This window comes from Heloderma suspectum, chromosome 13, assembly GCF_057233095.1.
Source record: "Heloderma suspectum isolate Gila_16-S chromosome 13, 16-S_ref, whole genome shotgun sequence".
Taxonomy (NCBI): Eukaryota; Metazoa; Chordata; class Lepidosauria; order Squamata; family Helodermatidae; genus Heloderma; species Heloderma suspectum.
This window is the reverse complement of record NC_139470.1, coordinates 23,857,802-23,879,840: the sequence shown is the minus strand read 5'-3', so window position 1 is coordinate 23,879,840 and position 22,039 is coordinate 23,857,802. Positions and strand designations below refer to the sequence as shown.

At 49.9% G+C, this 22,039-nt stretch overlaps 2 protein-coding genes across 10 annotated transcripts in view; one reads left to right on the top strand and one right to left on the bottom strand.

The window, feature by feature from the left end:
• Nucleotides 1–498: 498 nt before the first annotated feature.
• DRC10 (dynein regulatory complex subunit 10) lies at nt 499–20,877 on the bottom strand. 7 transcript variants are annotated; one of them, XM_084820451.1, is made up of 6 exons: nt 20,507–20,658; nt 12,414–12,653; nt 9,180–9,977; nt 7,806–8,039; nt 5,360–5,431; nt 499–919 (listed from the first exon to the last, which is right to left on the bottom strand). In XM_084820451.1, exons 3-6 carry the CDS (start codon nt 9,861–9,863, stop codon nt 644–646), a joined length of 1,266 nt encoding a protein of 421 aa, XP_084676577.1. In that variant the 5' UTR covers nt 9,864–9,977; nt 12,414–12,653; nt 20,507–20,658; the 3' UTR covers nt 499–643. The 7 variants fall into 7 exon arrangements, with proteins under 7 accessions (XP_084676577.1, XP_084676574.1, XP_084676579.1 ...); XM_084820448.1 differs by lacking the exon at nt 12,414–12,653 and having other exon boundaries at nt 20,507–20,877; XM_084820453.1 differs by lacking the exon at nt 12,414–12,653 and having other exon boundaries at nt 9,180–9,974; nt 20,507–20,772.
• The window catches only part of TPCN1 (two pore segment channel 1), a 76,300-nt gene continuing 74,283 nt past the window's right edge, over nt 20,023–22,039 (top strand). Inside the window, exon 1 of one of the 3 annotated variants that reach the window (XM_084820444.1) lies at nt 20,023–20,559. In XM_084820444.1, coding sequence (XP_084676570.1) covers nt 20,463–20,559 — 97 coding nt within the window. In that variant the 5' untranslated portion in view covers nt 20,023–20,462. The remainder of the gene's footprint in view (nt 20,560–22,039) is intronic. The other 2 variants (XM_084820443.1, XM_084820445.1) reach the window with 2 other exon arrangements.

Genomic DNA, 22,039 nt, shown 5'->3' with positions numbered 1-22,039 from the left:
TGAACAACTTGGACAATGAAATGAATGACTGAACAGATGATGTGGGGAACCTCCTGCCCATGTGCTGGGTATGACACACAGGGCTTCCCCATCTGGCTCTCCAGCCTCACCCAAGGCCCCATCTCCCCAAATCTCCCTTTCCTGTTGCTTTTCTGTGCTGCCTCTTTCACACGGTGCAGCGTGGCAATACAGCATGCTGCCATGGGGGAAGGGAAAATCTCTTCCTCCATGAGCAAGTTGGTGCCTTTCCGTGGGGTGTGTGCATGTGTTGGGTGTCCCCACCGCCGAGCACATGCTAGTAATGGGGCTGGCCCCGGCCACTTTGAACTGTGGCTCCTCCCACTGCTGGCATGTGGCCCCCGACATGCTTGCCTGGAGCCAATGCAGCCCTTGGGCCGAAAAAGGTTCTCCGCTCCTGGAATTTTGCCTCCGCAAGTCTTGCCCACCCAGATAAAGGGAGAAGGGGACGAATAATAAACGGGAACAAAGAAAGAAGGTGATGCAGCTCTTGTACAACTCTTGCCTTCTTGGCCGATAACCTTTATTACAGAACAAACCTCCCTCGGGAGTGTTAAATATCTCATCTGAGCTATCCAGGGCCGCGTCAGCTGCCTGTGCACAAGAGACAGGGAAGGACTGAGGCTCACCTCTTGCCACCTCTCTTCCCCTTCCCCTTCTTCTTCCTTTTGGACCGCAGCAGCGACCTCACCAGGTAGCCCTTCCACAAGGCCTGGATCAGCGTGGCGGCTCGGACCAGAATGGCCAGCTCCTTCTCGGCTTTCTCCCTCTGCTCCTGCTTCACCCTCCGCTCCTCCTTGATCTGGCTGTACTCTTCATCCAGCAGGGCAAATTTCTCCCGCAGCTCAGCCAGCTGCTCCTTCTCCACTGTGTAGACCGCCTCGATCTCCTCGATCTCCTCCTGTGGGGAGAGCAAAGGCCCCAGTGTATAAAGGAGGAGCATTGCCTGGCCCTGCCTCACCATCTGTGCAGGGGTGGGCCGCTCGTTGTCACGTTCCCTTGGCCCCCTCCTTCCTCATACGCACACACAAGGAGAGAGGCCTCAGTCTCACACCTTTAATTCACTACCAATCAGGTTCATGACAGATGCAAATCCTCGAAGACACTCAAGCTACAAAGGGATACAGCTGCTTCATACATTTATGAGTGGCTACAGGGGATCCAAATGGGCGCTGCGACGTTGCCAGCAGTTTGAAACAAGAACTTGCTGGCTAGAATAACTTAGGGAGGGAGGCCCCTCCCTTCCAGTGATGCTCCCCTACGTCGACCCTCACGCATCGCCAACCAGGTCGAACGTCTGAGCTCCACTTCTAACTTTCCCCTCTTCGCTCTGCGCCGCAGTCTAGCAACCCTCAGGTCACACCCTGCACCCCTCCCCCTCGGTTCTCATGGAGGAGGGAAAGTGCGGGGGGGGAGCTTCAGGCCTAGCCACCTGTGTGTTAGTGTCCTGAGAAGCATGCCTGTCCATATCTGGGAAGATGCCTCTCCCGGTTCTGGCTGTTCACATTCTGAGTCTGAACTGCTAACTATCTCCATACGCTCGGAATCAGTCCTGACACTTGTGGCCCTCCAGATGTTTTGCCCTACAACTCCCATCAGCCCTAGCCAGCTTAGCCAATGATAAGGGATGATGGAAGCTACAGGCCAGAACATCTGGAGGGCCACATGTGGCCCACCCCGATCTATGAAACACATTTTAACTGGGCCGTATTTTGAAAAGGGATGGAGGACCAGTGGCTCTGCCCACTGACCTGTTCCCCCACAAGCCAAACCGGGCAAAAGGCTATAATGCTCTTTCGCCCGGTGTAAGCAGTGCAATTGGCCTTGGCAGAACTCTTCCTTGTGTAACCTGAGAATGCTCACTAGCAGATAACAAACCTAAGTAGCAAAACCAGGCACTAGCACATTTTGAAATCCATTTATAGTGAATTTGGTTTCCCCGTTAACCCTCAGCTAAAAATATGCTAATTTAGGGTGCAATCCTATGGCCGCTAGACAGCGGCTACACAGCCATAGGATTGGACAGTTCTTGGAGAACTGCCTCCCCACCCCCTCCCACCCCCCACCTTGTAGGCAGCGTGGATCGTCCCCATGCTCAGCGCTCATAAGAGCAGCATGGAGTGGGGCAAAAGGGGGCATGGTGCTTGTAAGTGCCAGTACAACACTTCCTATGTGTCGCCCAGCCTGCCTACCCCACTCTCCAACATCCCACAGCTAGACAGACAAAATCGGCCATCTAACCGCAAATGCAGGGTGGCTGGAATGCGGAGGAGAGGAGCCCCTCCATGCTTTTCCCACCATGCATTGGATAGGTGGTCACCTTGGAGTTCGGAGGCCACCATCTATCCACATAGGATTGCTCCCTCCAGAAGAAAAGGCTGCATGATAGAAACAAAGAAAAGCTCCTCTCTCAAAGCAGCCACATGTCCTGCTAATCTAGCAAGTGCCTTTAATGAAGTGCTCTCTTTTGTTGCCCAGGACTGAGGAAGTGAGAGTTAAGACCAGAAGAAATCCTGCAAGGTCAGACCAGAGGTCCACTAATCTAGCCTCCTGCTTCCCAGAGCAGCCAACCAGATTGTTCTAGCAAGCTCACACGTAGGGTATGAAAGCAACAGCCCTCCCCAGTTCTTGCCCCACAAGCAACAGGTGTTTAAGGGGATATGATTGCTTGAACCTAGAGGTTCCACTTACCTGTCACGGTGGATAGCCATCAACAGACTTGTGTAAACTGGTTTTACGGCACAATCTTATACATTTCTGTTGTTGTTTATTCGTTCAGTCGCTTCCGACTCTTCGTGACTTCATGGACCAGCCCACGCCAGAGCTTCCTGTCAGCCATCGCCACCCTCAGCTCCCCCAAGGTCGAGCCCGTCACCTCCAGAATATCATCCATCCGTCTTGCCCTTGGTCAGCCCCTCTTCCTTTTGCCTTCCGCTTTCCCTAGCATCGGCATCTTCTCCAGGGTATCCTGTCTTCTCATTATGTGGCCAAAGTACTTCAGTTTTGCCTTTAATATCATTCCCTCAAGTGAGCAGTCTGGCTTTATTTCCTGGAGTATGGACTGGTTTGATCTTCTTGCAGTCCAAGGCACTCTCAGAATTTTCCTCCAGCATTTCTACCCAGATGTGAGTCACAATGAGTCCAATGGAGCTTACTCCCAGGTAAGTGGGTATAGGAATGCAGCCTCAATCCCCCTTTAAAACCATCTAAGCCACCCTCTCAGTTTAGCATACCCAGATGTCCCTCAAAACTAAAAGAACTTCTGGATTTCTAAAGCCAAATCATATAAATGTGACCTGTGTGGATTTCTCTCCTCCTGCCCCACAGAGAAACAGGAAAACAACCCAGAGTTTTGGAAATGAGGCTGTCCAAAGGAACTGGGACAGCTCTTGAAGTATCTCAAGCGTCCTGAGACACAGCGTTTTTTATGTGAGACAGCAGTGAACCAATCAATACACTTTCATTTGCTGTGGCTGTGAATCAGGTTGCTGTACTGTCTCAGCTGATGTCTTTTTTTGGGAGGGGGGAAAGAGGGATAAAATGCTCATGGTGCCTAAGTAACACTGCAGGCACCTCATCTTGCTACCATTTGCTTCTCTCTTGCCTTGCACAGGGGAGCCTTGGTTGCATTCACACTGAGTACGAGTGGGTTGAGGAGCCTTTTGCCTGTGTCTAAGCTGGGGAGAAACGGATGAGGAACACAACTGAATGTGGGGGAGGTGGGAGTTGTTGAGATGAGGCTATGCTGGGGGCTTCCCATTACCAACCCCTCATCTGTGTCCCTAGAGCACAGGTAGGCAACCTGTGACCTGTCAAATGTTGTACCACAACTCCCATCAGTCCTGACCATTGGCCATGCTGGCTGGTGCTGATGGGAGTTGGAATCCAATGACATCTGGAGGGCCACAGATGGCCAGCTTCCTCTAGGACAGGAGTAGCTACCAGAAGCTTAGAGAGATCAGAATACGGTGCTTCATGTTCTTATTCTGTTCAGGGAAGTCTTCCCCCACCTCGTGCCCTTTAGATGTGTCGGACTACAAGCCCCATCACCCCTAGCCACCATGGCTGGGGTGATGGGACTTGTAGTTCAACATCTAGAAGGCCCCAGGTTGGGGAAAACTGCCCCAGACAACCCTCCTGGCTCAAGACCTCTCTTTATTTCTCCTTCCACGCTTTTGCCTAGCTCAACCTGCATCTGACTTCTTGGCATCCCTGTTAGGCTATCTTTGCCTTAATCTTATTGGCTGGCCTTGTTGTTTGTCCATTCCAGGCTATTTGGGTGGGTCAGAATACCGGGAGGCAGGAGACTCTCTTGGAAACAACCACCTCAACGTTTTCTCTAAGCTGAAAGAGCCTCCCAACCCACTAAAATGACCAGGAAGGAGATGCTGCAAAAATGGTGGCGGGGGTGGTGGAGGGAGGTCACTGTGTCACAGGGCAGAGCACGGAGCGAGTGAGCTGATGGAACTGAGGCGCTCAGGAAGACCTCTAAGGTCAAGGCTGCAGCATTAGTAGGAAGGGGGAGTAAGGAAATTAAGTCCCAAGGGGCGTTTTTTTTTTACAACTCTTGCCGAGGCCTAGGAAGGTGCTAAAGAGGTTGAGGCATGGAAAAGATATATTCCTCTTCTCCACATCAGCTGCCTCAATTCAGAAACTGCAGCTTTGGTCTGCTCTGAGCGATCCTCCATCTGTTTTCTAAACATTCCCTTCTGCCCCACAAAGTCAGCAAGCCTGGAGAAGATGAGCGTCCTTCTAGGTGCGCCCCTGTGGCAAGGATGAGGGGAAGTAGAGAAAATTGCTGGGAGGAAGAGAGAGGCTACAGTAGCGACTGCTGCTGCACAAACCTTCTTGCTAAATACTGAATTCCATCTCTATGCTGCTCCCCAAAGAGCTTCTGATGCCCAGTTCCTCTCATGCCAAAGGGTGGCTACACACAATCATTTACCAAATATCTGAATCTGGTGCGAGATTAAATTCTTCTCACCGCCTGGCAAAATGATACAGGTGACCGCTCACCCCAAGGTATTTCTGGACATCATACTAACACACACATCCTGGCTTTAAAAAGTGGGTTGAATAATGTTTTGGCTGAGGTTCAGTTAACCAGCTGGCTGAACTCTTCCAACTAATTTGTGAGAAGAGTGAAAGAACAGCTTGGTTTCAGAGGTAATGTCATAACCTTGGTGGTGGAAAATGGAACCCACCAAAAGATGCAAGGGAGGACACAGAACTGTCCCATATACTTCAGAGGATTTTGCTGCATGACGTTTGCGAAATGGCCTCTCAAGTGCAAAACTGATGTGGCAGAAAAAAGGCTCAATGCCTGTGATAACAACAGTACCTGTTTTTCTATCATCTCGGTATCATACTTCTGGACCCAGTTCTCTATTTCCATCTCCACTTTGTATTTCTTCTAAAATAAATGAGATAGGAAAAAGATTTTCAGTAGAAACCAGAGATCATCATCTTTTCTGGTTTAAGTCAGGACTGCCTGCCATACACCCGGTCTATGATCTTTCCCTACGTTTGGGATATCAGTGCTGTCAAGTTGATAGTCAGGAGCAGTCCCTCCTGCTGGCTTTAAGGGTTCAGATATTAAGGGTCTGTTACAAAGCATGTGGCTGGAGTCCAGTTGGATAGCCTTTTAGCTAGACAGATGGCAACCAACTGAGTTTCTTCGCCTGGCACAGCTACCGTTTTATCAGGGGTGGCCATCTTATGTACTCTTGAAGGTTAGTATTCAGCCAGCCAGCCAGGGCTGGAAGTGTATTTTGGCTGGCTGGAAGTGTATTTTGCCACACAAACTGATCCCCCACGAGTGATCAAGTGCCAGCAATGGCTTCACAGTTAAGGCACACGTGCCTTGAGCATGCCCTAATGTGTTCTGAACATGTGAATACGTCCCCTGGGGAAACTACTTTCACACAAAAATCTGGTTACGTTCTGCCTTCTCCAGAGTAAATGAACTTGTTGAATAGGTATACAATTGTAAAAGTTCAACATTCCATTCATAAAAGGAAAACATTCCAGTCAAAAAGAAGCTGCCCTTTTTGCCGAGAGACTGAATTTAATAATATTCTTAAGGTGCAATCCTATGCATGTTTAGGGAGAGAAAGGTCCTACAACTCCCACCATTGCTGGCTGGGGAATGCTGGGAGTTGTAGGACTCTTTGCACCTTTAATTCACATGTTAAGTACTTTCCTCCACCCGCCCCCTGGAAGAACATATATGTTTAAAATGCACTCAGACATTTGAGATTAGTTTGATATATTTCCTGTATCCACTGGTTTAGCCTTTCCCCCCATTTTGCTTCTAAATGGAATATCTGTTAGCAGCTATTTTCCCCTGTAAGCATCTTTCTGTACCTTCTCTCCTTTTTGTGGTATACTGTGGTACAGGTTGTCTACACTGATCTGTGGGGAGGTGGGAATGGATGGTCCTCTCTGCAGAAGGGGATCATCAGATCAGGGTGGACAACACATGGGACGCAAGTCACCAAATCCCGATGCTGCCAAAATTCAGGTCGGCAGCAAAAACACCAAGTGGTTTGCTGCTGAAAACTGGCAGCAAATGGCTGGGGTTTCTTTTGCTGCTGCCAAATTCAGCGGCAGCAGCAGGGTTGCAGTCTGCAGGGGGAGGGGTCCTGGGACACAAAAATGGCCCCTGGTCCCCCCCACCCCAATGTTGCCCATCTCTAGCCCAGATGGCTATTTGCTCAATTGGTTTTATCCCAGGCTTGCACTTCTAGGCCACCAAGGCCAAATTAGCCCACTGGTCCATGTTCCAGTCCAGGCAAACCGCAAAATCAGGAGACTTCTCAAACTCCTGAGAGGCCAGATTATAAAATGGGTGAACTGTGTTTGGCTTAGTGGGTCCCTAGCTGTGCAGACCTATTCTACGTGCTCTGATAGAATCATAGAATAGTAGGGTGGGAAGGGGTCTACAAGACCATCGAGTCCAACCTCCTGCTCAATGCAGGAATCCAAGTCAGAGCATCCCTGACAGGTGGCTGCCCAGCCTCGTCTTGAATGCCTCCAGTGTGGGAGAGCCCACCACCTCCCTAGGGAATGGGTTCCACTGTCGTATTGCTCTAACAGTCAGGAAATTTTTCCTGATGTTCAGCCGGAATCTGGCTTCCTGTCACTTGAGCCCATGTCCTGCACGCTGTGATGATCGAGAAGAGATCCTGGCCTTCCTCTCTGTGACCACCTTCCAAGTACTTGAAGAGCACTATCACATCTCCCCTCAGTCTTCTCTTCTCCAGGCTAAAGATGCCCAGTTCTTTCAGTCTCTCCTCATAGGGCTTTGTTTCCAGTCCCCTGATCATCTTCGCTGCCCTCCTCTGAACCCTCTCCAGTTTGTCTGCATCCTTCTTAAGGTGCAGTGCCCAGAACTGGACACAGTACTCCAGGTGACCAAGGACAAGTACTTGGAAATAAATCTAAATGGACCATGGTGGAGTTAACTCTGTGGAACTCCCTCCCTAGGGAACTCCGCCATACCCCCTCTTTAATGATCTTCCGCCACGCATTAAAAACGTGGTTGTTCAGGCAGGCATTTGGGGTGGGTTAGGGTATTTTTAGAAATATGTTTTTAATGTAGAATTTTATTGTTTTAAACTGTTTCTATTATTGTACATTGCCCAGAGTGGCTGGGTGACCAGCCAGATGGGCGATTAATAATTTTAATTAAATAATTAATTGACTGACTGACTAGCGAGGGTGCTTAGGAGGGCAGCCCCAGATCCCGTGTGAATTTCTCTGTTCGCCCTCCGCCTTTCAGATACCTTTCGGAGATTAAGCTCAGACTCACGATCCTCAGCAACGAGGGCACTGAGTTGGGCTCTTAGCTGCTGTAGCTCCTGCTGCAGCTTGGCGCATTTTGCCTGAGACCCACGTGCCTCCCCCTTCTGTTGCTTCTCCGCCTCTGTCCGGGTGCGCTGGATTTGGCTTTCGGAGAACTTGGCTAGATTGTGTAAGTGGGTTTTGAGTTCCTTGATGGCAGCGTTCAGCCTAGAGATCTGAATACCACCGAGTTGGTCAGTACATAGGACTTTGTGATCAAAGATACAAATGCAGAGTCATTTGAAAAGACAACACAGATCAGGAGAATTCCTACTAGTAACCCTGCCAAGGATTTGGGGAGTAGAGCCTGGCCACAGCAGAAGCTTTCTGGAAATCTTTCCCCATTGGCCGGCAGGACTGAACCTAACTGGGCTGCCAGAGTTTTACCTTTGCAGTCCACTGCTGGCTGCTGGTTTGGGGTGGGGTGGGGTAGTGGGCTCTTCTCCAAGGCCCAGTTGCTTGCCCTTTCCGGGCCCAATCCCCTATAGGGAGAGCACAAGGGAAGTGGGGAATGCTGCTCTATCTCCACGCCTATGGCATTGCTTGCATGCTCAGAGAGGGCAGATGAACAGGGAGCAGCAAGAGGGAGGAGCAGGAAGCTCGAAATGGTGGCAGTGCCCCTCCTGCAGCAGTGGGTCTCAGCAGGTGCCCAACAGTGCCTACCTCTGACGCTGGTGCAATCCTATATATGTTTACTAAGAAGCAAGACCTACTGTGCTCAATGGAGCTTACTCCCATATGGTTGCTGCTATAGACGCCTGGGTCCTACCGTCCTAGGAATCAGGCAGGAGCCTTCAAGTCCTGCTTCCTAGGATGCTCTGGGACTGCTCTAGGAATTAGGTTTCTATGGCAGGAACCATAGAGCCTGTTCATAGAGCTTTTTTTCTGGTTTTTTTCTGGGGGTCTGGGGGCCACTAGACAGGGCTTAGGGGGCTAGCTGTGGCCCGCGAGCCACACTTTTTGCATCCCTGATCTAAGCCTTTCAGGTAAAAAGAGAACCTTGTCAAAGGCTGGTTGATCTAACTGCAGCTCCAGATCCGGAGCTATCTACAGATCCGGGACTCTTGCAGAATGAAGAGACGACACCTGAAGCTGGGAGACAAATCCTTACTTTCTGGGGTGAACTCCTCCTCTTGCTCAGTAGGTGAAGCCTATCTTTTTCTTGCCTGCTGTTGTACTGACTGAGCAAGAAATAGTCCATGTAATATTTCACAACTAATTTGGTACAATGTGGGACTGGAAACTGGATCAGATATATTTGGACTGGTCAACCCCCAACTGAATTCCCCCCCACACACACTTCCTGGCCGTCACACCTCATTGTCTCGATTCTGGATCGCTGCAGTCAGCTCGTCCTCCAAAGCTGCAATCATCTCCATGTTTTTCTTGTCTCGCTGGGAGATTTCCTGCATGAACCGCCTTTTTTCTTTTTCTTCTAATGGAGTAGTCAGAAGCTTCTCAAACAAGAAACTCCTGAGCTCTGAAAGGCTTTTAATGAACAAATTGGCATTTGGATGCCTGTTGCAGGCAAGGTCTCTCACAGCTTGACAAGCAATGGGGTTGGCATAAAACAGACGCACAATATTTCGGACAGAGCTTCTTAAGCCCTGTATGTGCAAGGCAAGGTAACCTGCTGGATCCTCAGCCCCAAAAAGGTCTCCTTTGGCTATACCCTTTTGCAGAACACCTTCTTTGTCAAGCCGGGTAAGGGTGGCTTCCATTATGTTTGAAAGCCGCAGGTGTTCCTTAAGTGCTCCTGTAAGTTCAGGTCCCAACACTGCGCTGAACTCTTCAAGATTTTCAATCACATGAGAAAACGTACTGACTAGTTCCACTTTAAGGATGGTCTCATCCAGGACAGATATGATCCTCTTGGTCTCAATGGTGGTCAGTTTCGACCGACCAGGATCCAGAATCTTCAAGGGCATTCGGAGCGTTTGTCTTCTGGCCCGGTTCGAGTCAATACGCTCACAGGACTGATGGATCACTTCAGTTGCCATGTTTCCAGTTAGGTACGCTCACGGTGTAAGTTTTCAGGGCCGCAAGTCTTCTATACCAGGCGTCCAGATGCTTTAACACTTCCAACGTGTCAGTTTTTGTGGGCAATTCAGCTACTAAAAAAAATCCAAAAAACAGTTTAGGTCACAAAATTAGACCAAGAATCCAATTTAGTATTATAAGGGTGCAATCCTCTTCATGTTTGGACAGAAAAAAGTCCTACAAGTCCCAGCATGCTGGCTGGGGCATGCTGGGAGTTGTAGGTCTTTTTTCTGTCTAAACATGCATAGGATTGCACCCTAATATTTTCCAAAGTAGCTAGATGCTTCCAAGAAGCAAACAAGCAAGGCATAGAGGCAATGGCTCTCTCCTGCCTCTGAAGATGCGGTTTCATTTACCCATCATGGCTAATAGCCATTGACGGACCTCTCTCTCCATGCATTTGTCCCATACCAGCCTGCCCGAGTTTTAAGATCATCTGGAGAAGCCCTTCTATCAGTCCCGTCGCCATCAGAGGCATGTTTGGTGGGGACACAAAAGAGATGTCCTTCTTGGTAGCCACTCCCAGGCTCTGGAATGCGCTGCCAAGGAAGGCTAGGTTGACCCCACCTGTGTTGCTAACGTTTTTTTAATAAACATTTTTATCCAGGCAGGCCTTTGGCATCTATGCTGGTCTGTTGCTGAAGTGGGTCCTACTGATGATGATGATTAATTGCATTTATATTCCGCAATTTTTCCTCTTGAAAGGAACCCAAAGTAGCTTACATGGTCCTTCTCCTCTCCATTTTATCCTCACAACAACCCTGTGAAGTGGGCAAGAGTCAGGGACTGACCCAAACTCACCCAGTGAGCTTCTTGGCCTGAGTGGGAACTAGAACCCAGATCTCCAAACTCCTAGTCTCTTAACCGCTACACTACACTGGTTCTCTATTGGGTTGGGTGCTGTTCTTATTTCTTTCATCGTTGTGTATTTAATCCATTTGTATTTATGATTATTTTAACTAAGTTTCTATTTTAATCTTGATTATATTATTGTTAGCTGCCTTGAGCACCATTTGGGGAGGGGGATGGATTATTTGATAAATAAATCAAATAATCCCCCTTTAAAGCCAGCGACCATCACCACAGCTGTGACAGCAAGTTCCATATGTTCATTTTCTTTATCTTACTACGTTTCTATGCTGCCTTTCTGCCAATGCACTCCAGACAGTTCAGTTTAACATAAAGCCTCACAATCTAAAGGCATATACAAAAGGGATAAGAGGCAAAGATCTGCAGTAACTCGCACGTGTGCCACAGCAGAGACCAATTCGCAGCTGCAGTGCTGCGCAGTTTTATTTATTTATTTATTTAGTAAATTTATTAATCCCCCATCTGGCTGGTCACCCAGCCACTCTGTGGGAAGTACAAAATATATAATAAAACAGTTTAAAACAATAAACTGGGTGACCAGCCAGATGGGCGATTAATAAATTAAATAATAAATAAATAAACAATACAATTCTACAGTAAAAACACAATTTTTCTAAAAAATACCCTGTTGTTGTTCAGTCGTTAAGTCGTGTCCGACTCTTTGTCGGACCACAGCACACCAGCCCTTCCTGTCAAAAATACCCTAACCCACCCCAAATGCCTGCCTGAACAACCACGTTTTTAATGCGCGGCGGAAGCTCATCAAAGAGGGGGCATGGCGGAGTTCCCTAGGGAGGGAGCTCCACAGAGTGGGGGCCACCACAGAGAAGGCCCTCTCCCTCGTCCCCACCAGCCTCGCTGTCCTGGCTGATGGGACACAGAGAAGACTGATCTTGTCGAGCGGCCTGTCTGGTGCTGCTGGAGGCGCTCCTTGAGGTAGGCTGGGCCGGAACCAATATAGGGTTTTAAAGGTCAAAACCAACGCCGTGAATTTGGCCCGGAAAACAACTGGTAACCAGTGCAGCTCCTTCAGCACCGGAGTGATGGGATCTCGCCGGAAGGTTGGCAGCGGTGCCGTGAGGGTGGCCCCTTGGTGCCTAGCCCCAAATCACCCAGAGGTCTTGCTCCGTCAACTGCCCGGAGCGTCTGGCGCACAGAAATGGAATAAATAAGCCGCCTTCAGGGCCACTGCGGGCAGAAAGGCCAGGCGTAAAAACCAAATGAATAAACAAATCTCCCTAAATTAAAAAGCCACGGACACCTTCGCCCTTTCCTCATAGGGGCGCTGCTCCCTTAAACTCACCCCCCCCCCCAAATCAGGCCCTTCTCCTCCAAAGGGTCACCAGGCCCGGTTTTTCTTTTGTGAAGAAGGCCAAGTCCTCCTGTTGCTTAGCAACCCCGACGCCGGGGGAGGGGGGGGAAGAGGAGTCTGCCGCCATTGCAGGACGAAGAGCATGATGGGGCCGGTGGAGAAGTCACCAATCAAAAGCCGCAAACGCTCCCCTTCAGCCCGCCCACACGTCCCAACCGTCTCCGAGCGTCTTTCAACGGCCTGTCCAATAGCAGGGCTGGGATGGCGAGCGAAGGGGCGTTCAGCCCCGCCCCACCCGTCTTTAAAAAGGATGCCTGCGGTTCCTTACCGACCATTTTTGGGAGGGCGGCCATAGAGGTAAAAAGTGCGGAGTGACACTTGGCCTGAAAACAGGGCACGGCCTTCAAGTCGCCTTTGGAGCGAGGATTCTCTCATTACAGACAGAAAAAGGGTCTCTGTTGTGGAGGCCGAGTCCCAGCGAGGCGTCACTCTATCGCAGGGGTATCGCTGCAAAGAATCAGCGCTGGAAGGAACCACCGAAGGAGCTGGCGCCCGGTTCTGATGAGAGCTGGGGAGTTTGGAAATCATTGAATAGGCTGCGTACGGGTGTAACAAGATCTAGAGACACTTTGAATAAATAGGGTTATCTGGTGATCTCTGCCCTTTGCCGCTGCGGAGACTTGCAGACAACACATACGTATACTTGCCCTTTGTGCCCTGACCAATGTACACATGAGGACCTTACGACAGCGCGACAGAACGCAATTCATGTTGCTAGTTTGGGGGCGGGATTTGTCTAATTTCTATATATTTTAACTTCTGCATTTTATATTTTAAACGTTATGGACTATAAGGAAGGCTGAGCGCCGAAGAACGGATGCTTTCGAACTGTGGTGCTGGAGAAGACTCTTACGAGCCCCCTGGACTGCAAGGAGGTCAAATCAGTCCATCCTAAAGGAAATCAGCCCTGAGTGCTCATTGGAAGGACAGATACTGAAGCTGAAGCTCCAATATTTTGGCCACCTAATGCGAAGAGAAAAGTCCCTGGAAAAGACCCTGATGCTGGGAAAGACTGAAGGCAAAAGGAGAAGGGGACGGCAGAGGATGAGATGGCTAGATAGCATCACCGATGCAATGAATATGAGCTTGCGCACGCTCCGGGAGAGAGCGCAGGACAGGAAGGCCTGGTGTGCTGTGGTCCACGGGGTCACGAAGAGTCGGGCACGACGTAACGACTGAACAACAACAACAACAAAGCATTTTTTAATTGTGATGCTTCTGACACAAATAAATAAATCGCAGGGGTGGGCGACTTGTTGCCCTCCAGATATTTTGGCCTACAACTCCCACGATCCCTCACCGTTGGCTGTGCTGGCTAGGGCTGACGGGAGTTATAGGACAGAACATTTGGAGGGCCACACGATCCCGAGACCCTGCTCCAGGCGGTAGACTCTCTATGGTGACAAGGCAATACATTTGTATGGAGCGGGGAGGGTAGAGGGGGAAAGTAATTCAATTCCACAAAGAAAGTGTCAAAAAGAGGGCAACGCTGTTTGCTCTGAGCTTTTTCTATCTGCTTGCAAGATAGCCGCTCTATGCTCCTTGCCACTCATATGGCGGTATTCACATGCGGAACTCAGAAATGGCAGAAGACCTTCTTTTTTCCTAACTCTATGTTGGCTCCGCAAGCATAGGGATACGCTAGACCTATCAAAGAAGGCATTTGGGGTTTGTTATGCTGCTGCTGAGGCCATAGAGATGTAGAAGAAAACTGTCAAGACGCACAAACTCAACTTCCGGTTTGCGACTTAAGAGTGCATCCCTATGTGTGGCTAGTCAGAATGGGGCTTACTCCCGAGTAAATGTGTATAGGACTGCAGCCTGAAAAGAAAAGTTGTCAAAAAGTGTCCATGCTGCAAACCTATGCAACATTCCCAAGTAAGAGCCAATGAACTGACTGGGACTTACTTCTAAGTAGTCATGCCTAAGATCGTGCTTGGCCAGCTGCCGGAATGATTACAGAGTCATACTGAAAGTCGACAGTGCACAGAAAACAAACCTCAAGTACATCAAGGGCACAATCCTATGCATGTTTAGACAGAGAAATGGCCTACAACTCCCAGCAAGGCCCAGCCAGCCATGCTGGCTGGGGCATGCTGGGAGTTGTAGGCCTTTTCTCTGTCTAAACATGCATAGGATTGCACCCCTAATTAAACTGCCGCCTCCATCTCTCCCTCGATCCGGAGTTCCATATTTATTTATTTACATGCAGTTGTGCCTTAGGCTCCACGCTCAGAAACAGTGATGAATCTTTTATTATTATCTATTTAAAGATTGTATTGATTTTCCAAAACAAACCAACAGAAAGAAAAAAAGACAAAAATAAATAAGCAGAAACACATTGGATTTAAATCAAATTATTGACAGAGGGTACTACATTTAACACACACACATATGGGGGGGAGGATGTAAAGCGGCACAACAGCAGAGCAACAAGGAGGCTGTGAATCCACCGTGGACATTGTCAGTCTGAAGGTAAATGTATAAGAAAGACTAACAACAATTAAAAAAATATATTTTAAACTCAGCATTTTGGCCCTCATCAGTCCACTTTAAGCTCAACATTTTGGCCCTCATCAGTCCACTTTAAGCTCAACATTTTGGCCCTCATCAGTCCACTTTAAGCTCAACATTTTGGCCCTCATCAGTCCACTTTAAGCTCAACATTTTGGCCCTCATCAGTCCACTTTACTTTACAAACCAAGATATAGGTGGAATCTATAACAAATTCCACCTATATTTTGGTTCACCATAACAGATTATATTTAGTCTCTCTTCCATAGTCTGAGGAAAGGCTTTGGTGTCACCAGAGTGAATTTGATGTATGCAAGAAAGTTGATACCATAATTAATCTATGCCACAGAACACTTAGGCTGCAAACTACAGTTACTTACCTGAACTCAGTGGGGCTTACTTCTGAGTAGAAATGTACAGAATTACACTGTTGGTTGGTTTCACTGCAACAGACTAATAGGGATACCCCTCTAGAATATGCAGACCCCTTGTGCTTTTGCCACCTTTACACTGCAATGGATTTCCTCCTTAGTCTGAATTTAGGATCACAATCTTAGGCAATTCATTTATCCTTATGCTAAACAGGACATAGGGCTTCAGTCTTACACACACTTACCTGGGAATATTGTAAGGCGTATTGTATGAGTGGGCCTTTTCTGCATCAGATTGTGCTGTTAAGCCACAATCCTATGCACATTTTGGATGCAATCCTATGCATGTTTAGACAGAAAGAAGTCCTACAATTCCCAGCATGCCCCTAGCCAGCATGTAGGACATTTTTCTGTCTAAATATATATAGGATTGCCCCCTACGTCTGGCCAAGCCATCATTGTCTACTGAGCACAGTGGGACTTACTTCCTTCTGAGGAAAAAAGCATAGCATTGTGCTGCTGCTGCAATTTTTAAAATATTTGTATTTTTAAAGTGAAACTACAGCTTCTATTTTCGATTAAAGGTAGGTAGGTGGGTGGGGTGGGGTGGAGGGAAGGAAGGAAGGAAACACTAATGTGAAGAACTAGGGGAGGGCACTGCAAAGATTGTGCAGGTTAAACAGGGGAAATACACATACACATCCCTAAACAACTTTCTGTTCCTACCCTAGAGAATGATAGAATAACCTATACCAGCGCTTTCCTCTTTTATTTTGATTGGTTTTTCTTTCCGGCTCTCCCGATAAACACGGTTCATGAGCTGCAGCCCTAGCCGCACTTCTAGTAAGGAGTAAGTCCCACAAAACGTCGGAGTCAAGATGCTGAGGACTGCACTGTCAGTAAAACTCAAAAATAGCAAACTGAACTCCCGAGATACTGCTTCCCAGTTCCTTATTTGAAGTTCCTCATTTGACGTTTTGCCAAGCCGGTACAGAAAGCTTTGGCATGGATGGGGACTCAATGCCATCTGGTAGTGATCACTCTTCTAGATCTGTGGGCATACGATTTGGAGTGGCCCAAGCCCTATTGTGCGGTGCAGAGCCCCACAGAAGGCCAATTCATTTACCCTTTTCCATGTATCCTTTTCTACATATTTTGGCTATTATTGGCTTGGAACATCACGCTTGCCAGTGCCCTGCGTGTACAGAAAGCTCTGGGCTGGATGTGATTCCGTGCCATTGCGTACAGGACGCTCTCCTGGATGTGTGGGTGTATCATTTGGGGTGACTCAAAGTTTATTGTGAGATTGATACTCCCATTTCCTTACTTGTAATTGTGATCTGGGGTCATCGAGCATTAATGGGTGTTGTGCAAAAGTGAGTTTCAACTGGAGAGGATTCTTGTTTATTTCGAAGGGGACAGTCTCTTGATCATAGTATGCAATTCCAAGCTTAGGTTTGGGGCGCGTGGGCACATGAACTTTAGATCCTTATTCAGTTTAATTACTGAGCTCAGTTTCAAAGGTTCGTGCATATAAGGAACTGGGAACCGACTTCAGCCTTGTATATTAAGTGTGCTTACTCAAAAGTAAAGCACACTGTGTACAATGGAGTCTACTTCCAGGTAACTAAGGGCACAATCCTATACAGCAGGGGTCCCCAACCCCTGGGCCGCGGACCAGTACTGGTCCGTGGCCTGTTAGGAAGCGGTCCGCGGGGATCCACAGGGGGGAGGTGATCCGCCCCTCTCCCCCGGAATCCTCGCCGGCCTTGGCTAGTTCCGCTCCGTGGTGAGTCTGCGGAGCTGCCGGCTGGCTCCAGCCACTGGCAGACTTCCAGCTGCTGGGACACAAATGTTGTCTGCATAGCGGATGCCATTTGTGTCCGCAGTCCGGGCGCAGCGGACACCGTTTGCATCCGCAGTCCGGGTGCAGCGTCCACAGTCCGGGCACAGCTACCCCCCCGCCACCCCCCGAAATCCCCTCGGGACGAACCTGGACCAGTCGCCGCCAGGTAGGTTCCGTCCCAGGGGGATTTCGGGGGGTGGCGGGGGGGGGGTAGTCCACGAAACCGGTCTCTGGTGCCAAAAAGGTTGGGGGCTGCTGCTATACAGAAAAAAGGCCTAGCTATGCTGGGGCATGCTGGGAGTTCTGGGCCTTTTTTCTGTCTAAACATGCAAGGGATTGTGCCCTTAAAGACAGACACATTTATTATGGGAAAAGCTTTTTTGGAGTACAGTGTGAGAGGAGAGGGGTGCTTTTCCCACCCTTTTTGTGTTTTGTGAGAATTACAGCTCCCTCTATTTTCCTCGGCTGCTGCCGGGCCATTGTGCAGTTAAGGATGAACCACTATATATTTTTTAAAAGTCCGACCTCCCCCTTTAATAATGTCAAGTTGTGGTCAGAGGAAGAGGGGGGATTAAATTCTGAACTAAGAGATGCTGGGTCTCAGGCCTGTGTATTGTTCCCTGTTTGGTTACTTAATGGGAAGGGGCCATGTTGCAATTGTTCAGTGGTGAGGGCGAAATGCTCTCTGTGCAAGATCCAAAGGTGACTGCAAAGGATGACTCCCCCCCCTCGACCTCACACTGGTTAATGGAGGGGAGAGTTAGGGGTGCAAAGTCATGTTCCAACAGACTGACCCCCCCACACACACCTTATACTGGGATCGAAATATGTGACAGAGCACCTCTCCCAGCATGAATCTACCCGTACACTGTTCATTGTCTAATGCCCTCCCCCAGGTGCCTCCTCTTAGGGAGACTCGGAAGACGGCAACAAGGGAGAGGGTGTTCTTGGTAGTGGCTCCCCGAGTATGGAATGAACTTCTCAGCAAGGCCCGCCTGGCTCCAACATTATCTTTTCGGCGACAGGTTAAGACATCTCTCTCCTCCCAGGCATTTGGCAGCGTATGATAGCTGTTCAATCAGGTCATGGGACATTGCTTGGATAGGGGTGTGTGCGCATGCATGTCTGCTGTCTGTTTATGTTTGTAAAGTGTTTTTATATTATACATAATACTGTATTTTTAAGGTTTTTAATCTTTGTAAACTGCCCAGAAAGCTTTGGTTATTGGGTGTTACAGAAATGTAATAAATGACATGATATGAAATGCTGCTTTAAAGCAGGGGGGAACTGAAGGTACAAAATCGAGATCCAAAAGTGACTGCAAAGGCTGAACCCCCCCCCCCCCCCATACTGGCTGGGGAGAGGGAGTTGCAGGGCTGCAAAATCAAGATCCAGCAGGGACTGAAGAGGCTGTCCCTGCTCCCACCTTTTACTGGTTATGGGAAGGGGGAGTTCGGGGTGTGTGTGCACAAAATTAAGATCCAGCAGTGACTGCAAAGGCTGACTCCCCCCCCCCCATACTGGTTACAGTGAGGGTGGGGAGTTGGGGGGATGCAAAATCAAGATGCAACAGTGTCTGCGAAGGCTGACTCCCATACTGGTTACGGTGGGGGGAAGTTGGGGGGTGCAAAATCAAGATCCAGCATTGACTGCAAAGGCTGACCCCCCCCCCCTCATACTGGTTATGGTGGGAGTGCAAAATCAAGATCCACCCGTGCCTGCAAAGGCTGACTCCCCCCCCCCCCATACTGGTTACAGTGAGGGCGGGGAGTTGGGGGGATGCAAAATCAAGACCCAGCAGGGACTGAAAAGGCTGACCTCCTCTATACCGGTTATAGTGAAGGCAGGGAGTTGCGGGGTGTGCGTGTGTCTGTGTGTGAGAAAATCAAGATGCAACAGTGCCTGCAAAGGCAGACCCCCCCTCCCCCCAATACTGGTTATGGTGGCGCTGGGGGAAACTGGGTGTGTGTGCAAAATGAAGACCCAGCAGCCACCGCAAAGGCTGTCCCCGCTCCCACCTTTTACTGGTTATGGGATGGGGGAGCTGGGGATGTGTGCAAAATGAAGACCCAGCAGTGCCTGCAAAGGCTGACCCCCCCCCTTTTATCCTGGGTATGGGGAGGGGAGTTGCGGGGGTGCAAAATCATGATCCTACAGTGCCTGCAAAGGCTGACCCCCCCACACACACCTTACACTGCAAAATCATGATCCTACAGTGCCTGCAAAGGCTGACCCCCCCACACACACCTTACACTGCAAAATCATGATCCTACAGTGCCTGCAAAGGCTGACCCCCCCCACACACCTTATACTGCAAAATCATGATCCTACAGTGCCTGCAAAGGCTGACCCCCCCACACACACCTTATACTGCAAAATCATGATCCTACAGTGCCTGCAAAGGCTGACCCCCCACACACACACCTTATATTGCAAAATCATGATCCTACAGTGCCTGCAAAGGCTGACCCCCCACACACACCTTACACTGCAAAATCATGATCCTACAGTGCCTGCAAAGGCTGACCCCCCACACACACCTTATACTGCAAAATCCTGATCCTACAGTGCCTGCAAAGGCTGACCCCCCACACACACACCTTATATTGCAAAATCATGATCCTACAGTGCCTGCAAAGGCTGACCCCCCACACACACCTTACACTGCAAAATCATGATCCTACAGTGCCTGCAAAGGCTGACCCCCCACACACACCTTATACTGCAAAATCCTGATCCTACAGTGCCTGCAAAGGCTGACCCCCCACACACACACCTTATATTGCAAAATCATGATCCTACAGTGCCTGCAAAGGCTGACCCCCCACACACACACCTTACACTGCAAAATCATGATCCTACAGTGCCTGCAAAGGCTGACCCCCCACACACACCTTACACTGCAAAATCATGATCCTACAGTGCCTGCAAAGGCTGACCCCCCCCACACACCTTATACTGTTTATGGGGGGGGGGTGCAAAACCAAGACCCAGCAGCGACTGCGAAGGGTGTCCTCCATCTTATATATAAATGGGGGCGGGGGACACACACACGAGCTCAACTGCGTACTAGGAAGAGATCCCTGCGAGAAGCCCCCTCCCTCTCTCTCTCCCTCCCTCCCTCCCTCCGCCCGCCCCCGAAGCAGGCTTTTGCCGCGGGCGTGCAGGCGGGGCGGCCTCCGAGCCCAGGCGACCCGGGCGGCCAGCGGGGGCTCGCCCTGGGCCGGGCAGCGGCGGCGCGGCGCGTCTTCCCAGGCTGCCTCCGCTCGCCCGGCGCTCTCCCGCTTCCCTTTCCCCGCCTCCTCCCGCGATCAGCAGCGCCCTCAGTCGGAAGGGCTGCCGGGGGCGGAGACGGCGCCGGCGAGCTCGGGGCGCGGCAGCGGGTGTCGCCGTCGCCGCGGGACCCTTCCTCGCTGCCCCCGCCCCGGCAGCGCCCCGCCGGCGCGCCGGGGCCGCTCCGGGGTGCCCGCGGGGCTCCAGGGGGACGCGGGCTCCGCGGGGATGGGGCCGCGCCTTGACCGAGCGACGACCAGCGCTTGCATCTAAAAGGGGTCCGCGGGCCGAAGCCCGGCGACGCGGCGGCCGCATGGCTGCGCATGCGGGAGAGGACGACGTCCCCCTCATTCTTACCTCGGAGGAGAGCCGCGGCCGAGGCTCCGAGCAGGGGGGGCTGCCCTGCGAAAGTAAGCGCGGCTCCGGCCCCCCTTCCCCGCCGTTTCTGGCCGCCGCTTTTGCCCGTCGGAAGGGCCGGGTCCCTTTAAACGGGGAACAGGGCCTCCCTCGGGGGCAGGCGCGACCCGTGGCCGCTTCGCGCGCGCACGGCTGGGTTGGTGACGCGGCTGTGCCGCTTTTAAGTACAAGCATCCCGAAGCGGTCCGCATGTCCGCCTTAAAACCGCAGTTGCGATACAGTAACTAAAAAAATGCAACATTGAAAACAATTGCCGTTACGAGGAGCGGTAAGATGGAGCGGGAGGATGAATTTAAAGCGCAGTCCTATGCGTGTTTGGCCAGAAAAAAAAAAGCCCTACAACTCCCAGCATGCCCTAGCCAGTATGGCTAGTGAGGGCATGCTGGGAGTTGTAGGGCTTTCTTCTGTCTTAACATGCTTAGGACTGCACACCCTTAGAGCTTTGGGGTGTAATCCTATGCACGTTTAGACAGAGGAAAGGCCTACAGCTGCCAGCATGCCCCAGCCAGGGGCATAATGGGAATTGTAGGCCTTTCCTCTGTCTGAACATACATAGGATTGCAGCCTTAAAGGTTAACAGCAACAACTTGAATTGCGCCCAGAAACCGGCTATGCTGGCTGGGGAAGGCTGGGAGTTGTAGGATTTTCTTCTGTCTAAACATGCATAGGATTGCAGCCTTAAAGGTTAACAGCAACAACTTGAATTGCACCCAGAAACCAGCCATGCTGGCTGGGGAAGGCTGGGAGTTGTAGGACTTTCTTCTGTGTAAACATGCATAGGATTGCGCCTTTAAAGGTTAACAGCAACAACTTGAATTGCACCCAGAAACCAGCTATGCTGGCTGGGGAAGGCTGGGAGTCGTAGGACTTTCTTCTGTGTAAACATGCATAGGATTGCGCCTTTAAAGGTTAACAGCAACAACTTGAATTGCTCCCAGAAACCAGCTGTGCTGGCTGGAGAAGGCTGGGAGTTGTAGGACTTTCTTCTGTGTAAACATGCATAGGATTGCGCTCTTAATTACAGCTCAGGGAAAGCCTTGCTGAGCAAGTGTTATTATTTATTTTTCTCATTGTTATTATTTATTTATTATTATTTTTATTCATTTATTTATTTTAAGACATTCTATCCTGCCTTGAAAGCAAGATTCGTGTAAAGATCCCAAGAGGAAAGTGCCATTGAAAACAACAAAACAAGATAGTTGACAGTGCAGAACAACAGTAAAATGATAATATAGAACTGTAGTGTTATGGGCTTGGCTTGGTCCCTAAAAGTTTGCAGACGAGGGATGCTTCCAGGTGGAGGGTGCCTAGTGCTGATTGTCAAAAGGCAGCATGCAGCTATCCTGTCTTAATAGATTTTGCCTGGTAAGAAAAAAAAAGATGGAAGAGGCTGTGGGAAAACATGGGAGAGCTGCAATTTGAAGGCGGCAATGTCTGGACCCACTATGTTAAATTCCATAAGTGAGGCAGTGC

Bases quoted from the DNA above. Each gene is read 5' to 3' on its own strand.
- DRC10 (XM_084820448.1), bottom strand. From the start codon at position 9,863: ATGGCAACTGAAGTGATCCATCAGTCCTGTGAGCGTATTGACTCGAAC. The intron at 5,432-7,805 runs GTATCTGAAAGG...CATTTATTTTAG, and splicing joins CTGAGCTTAATCTCCGAAAG to AAGAAATACAAAGTGGAGAT. The intron at 920-5,359 runs GTACTGTTGTTA...CTCTCCCCACAG, and splicing joins CCGAGATGATAGAAAAACAG to GAGGAGATCGAGGAGATCGA.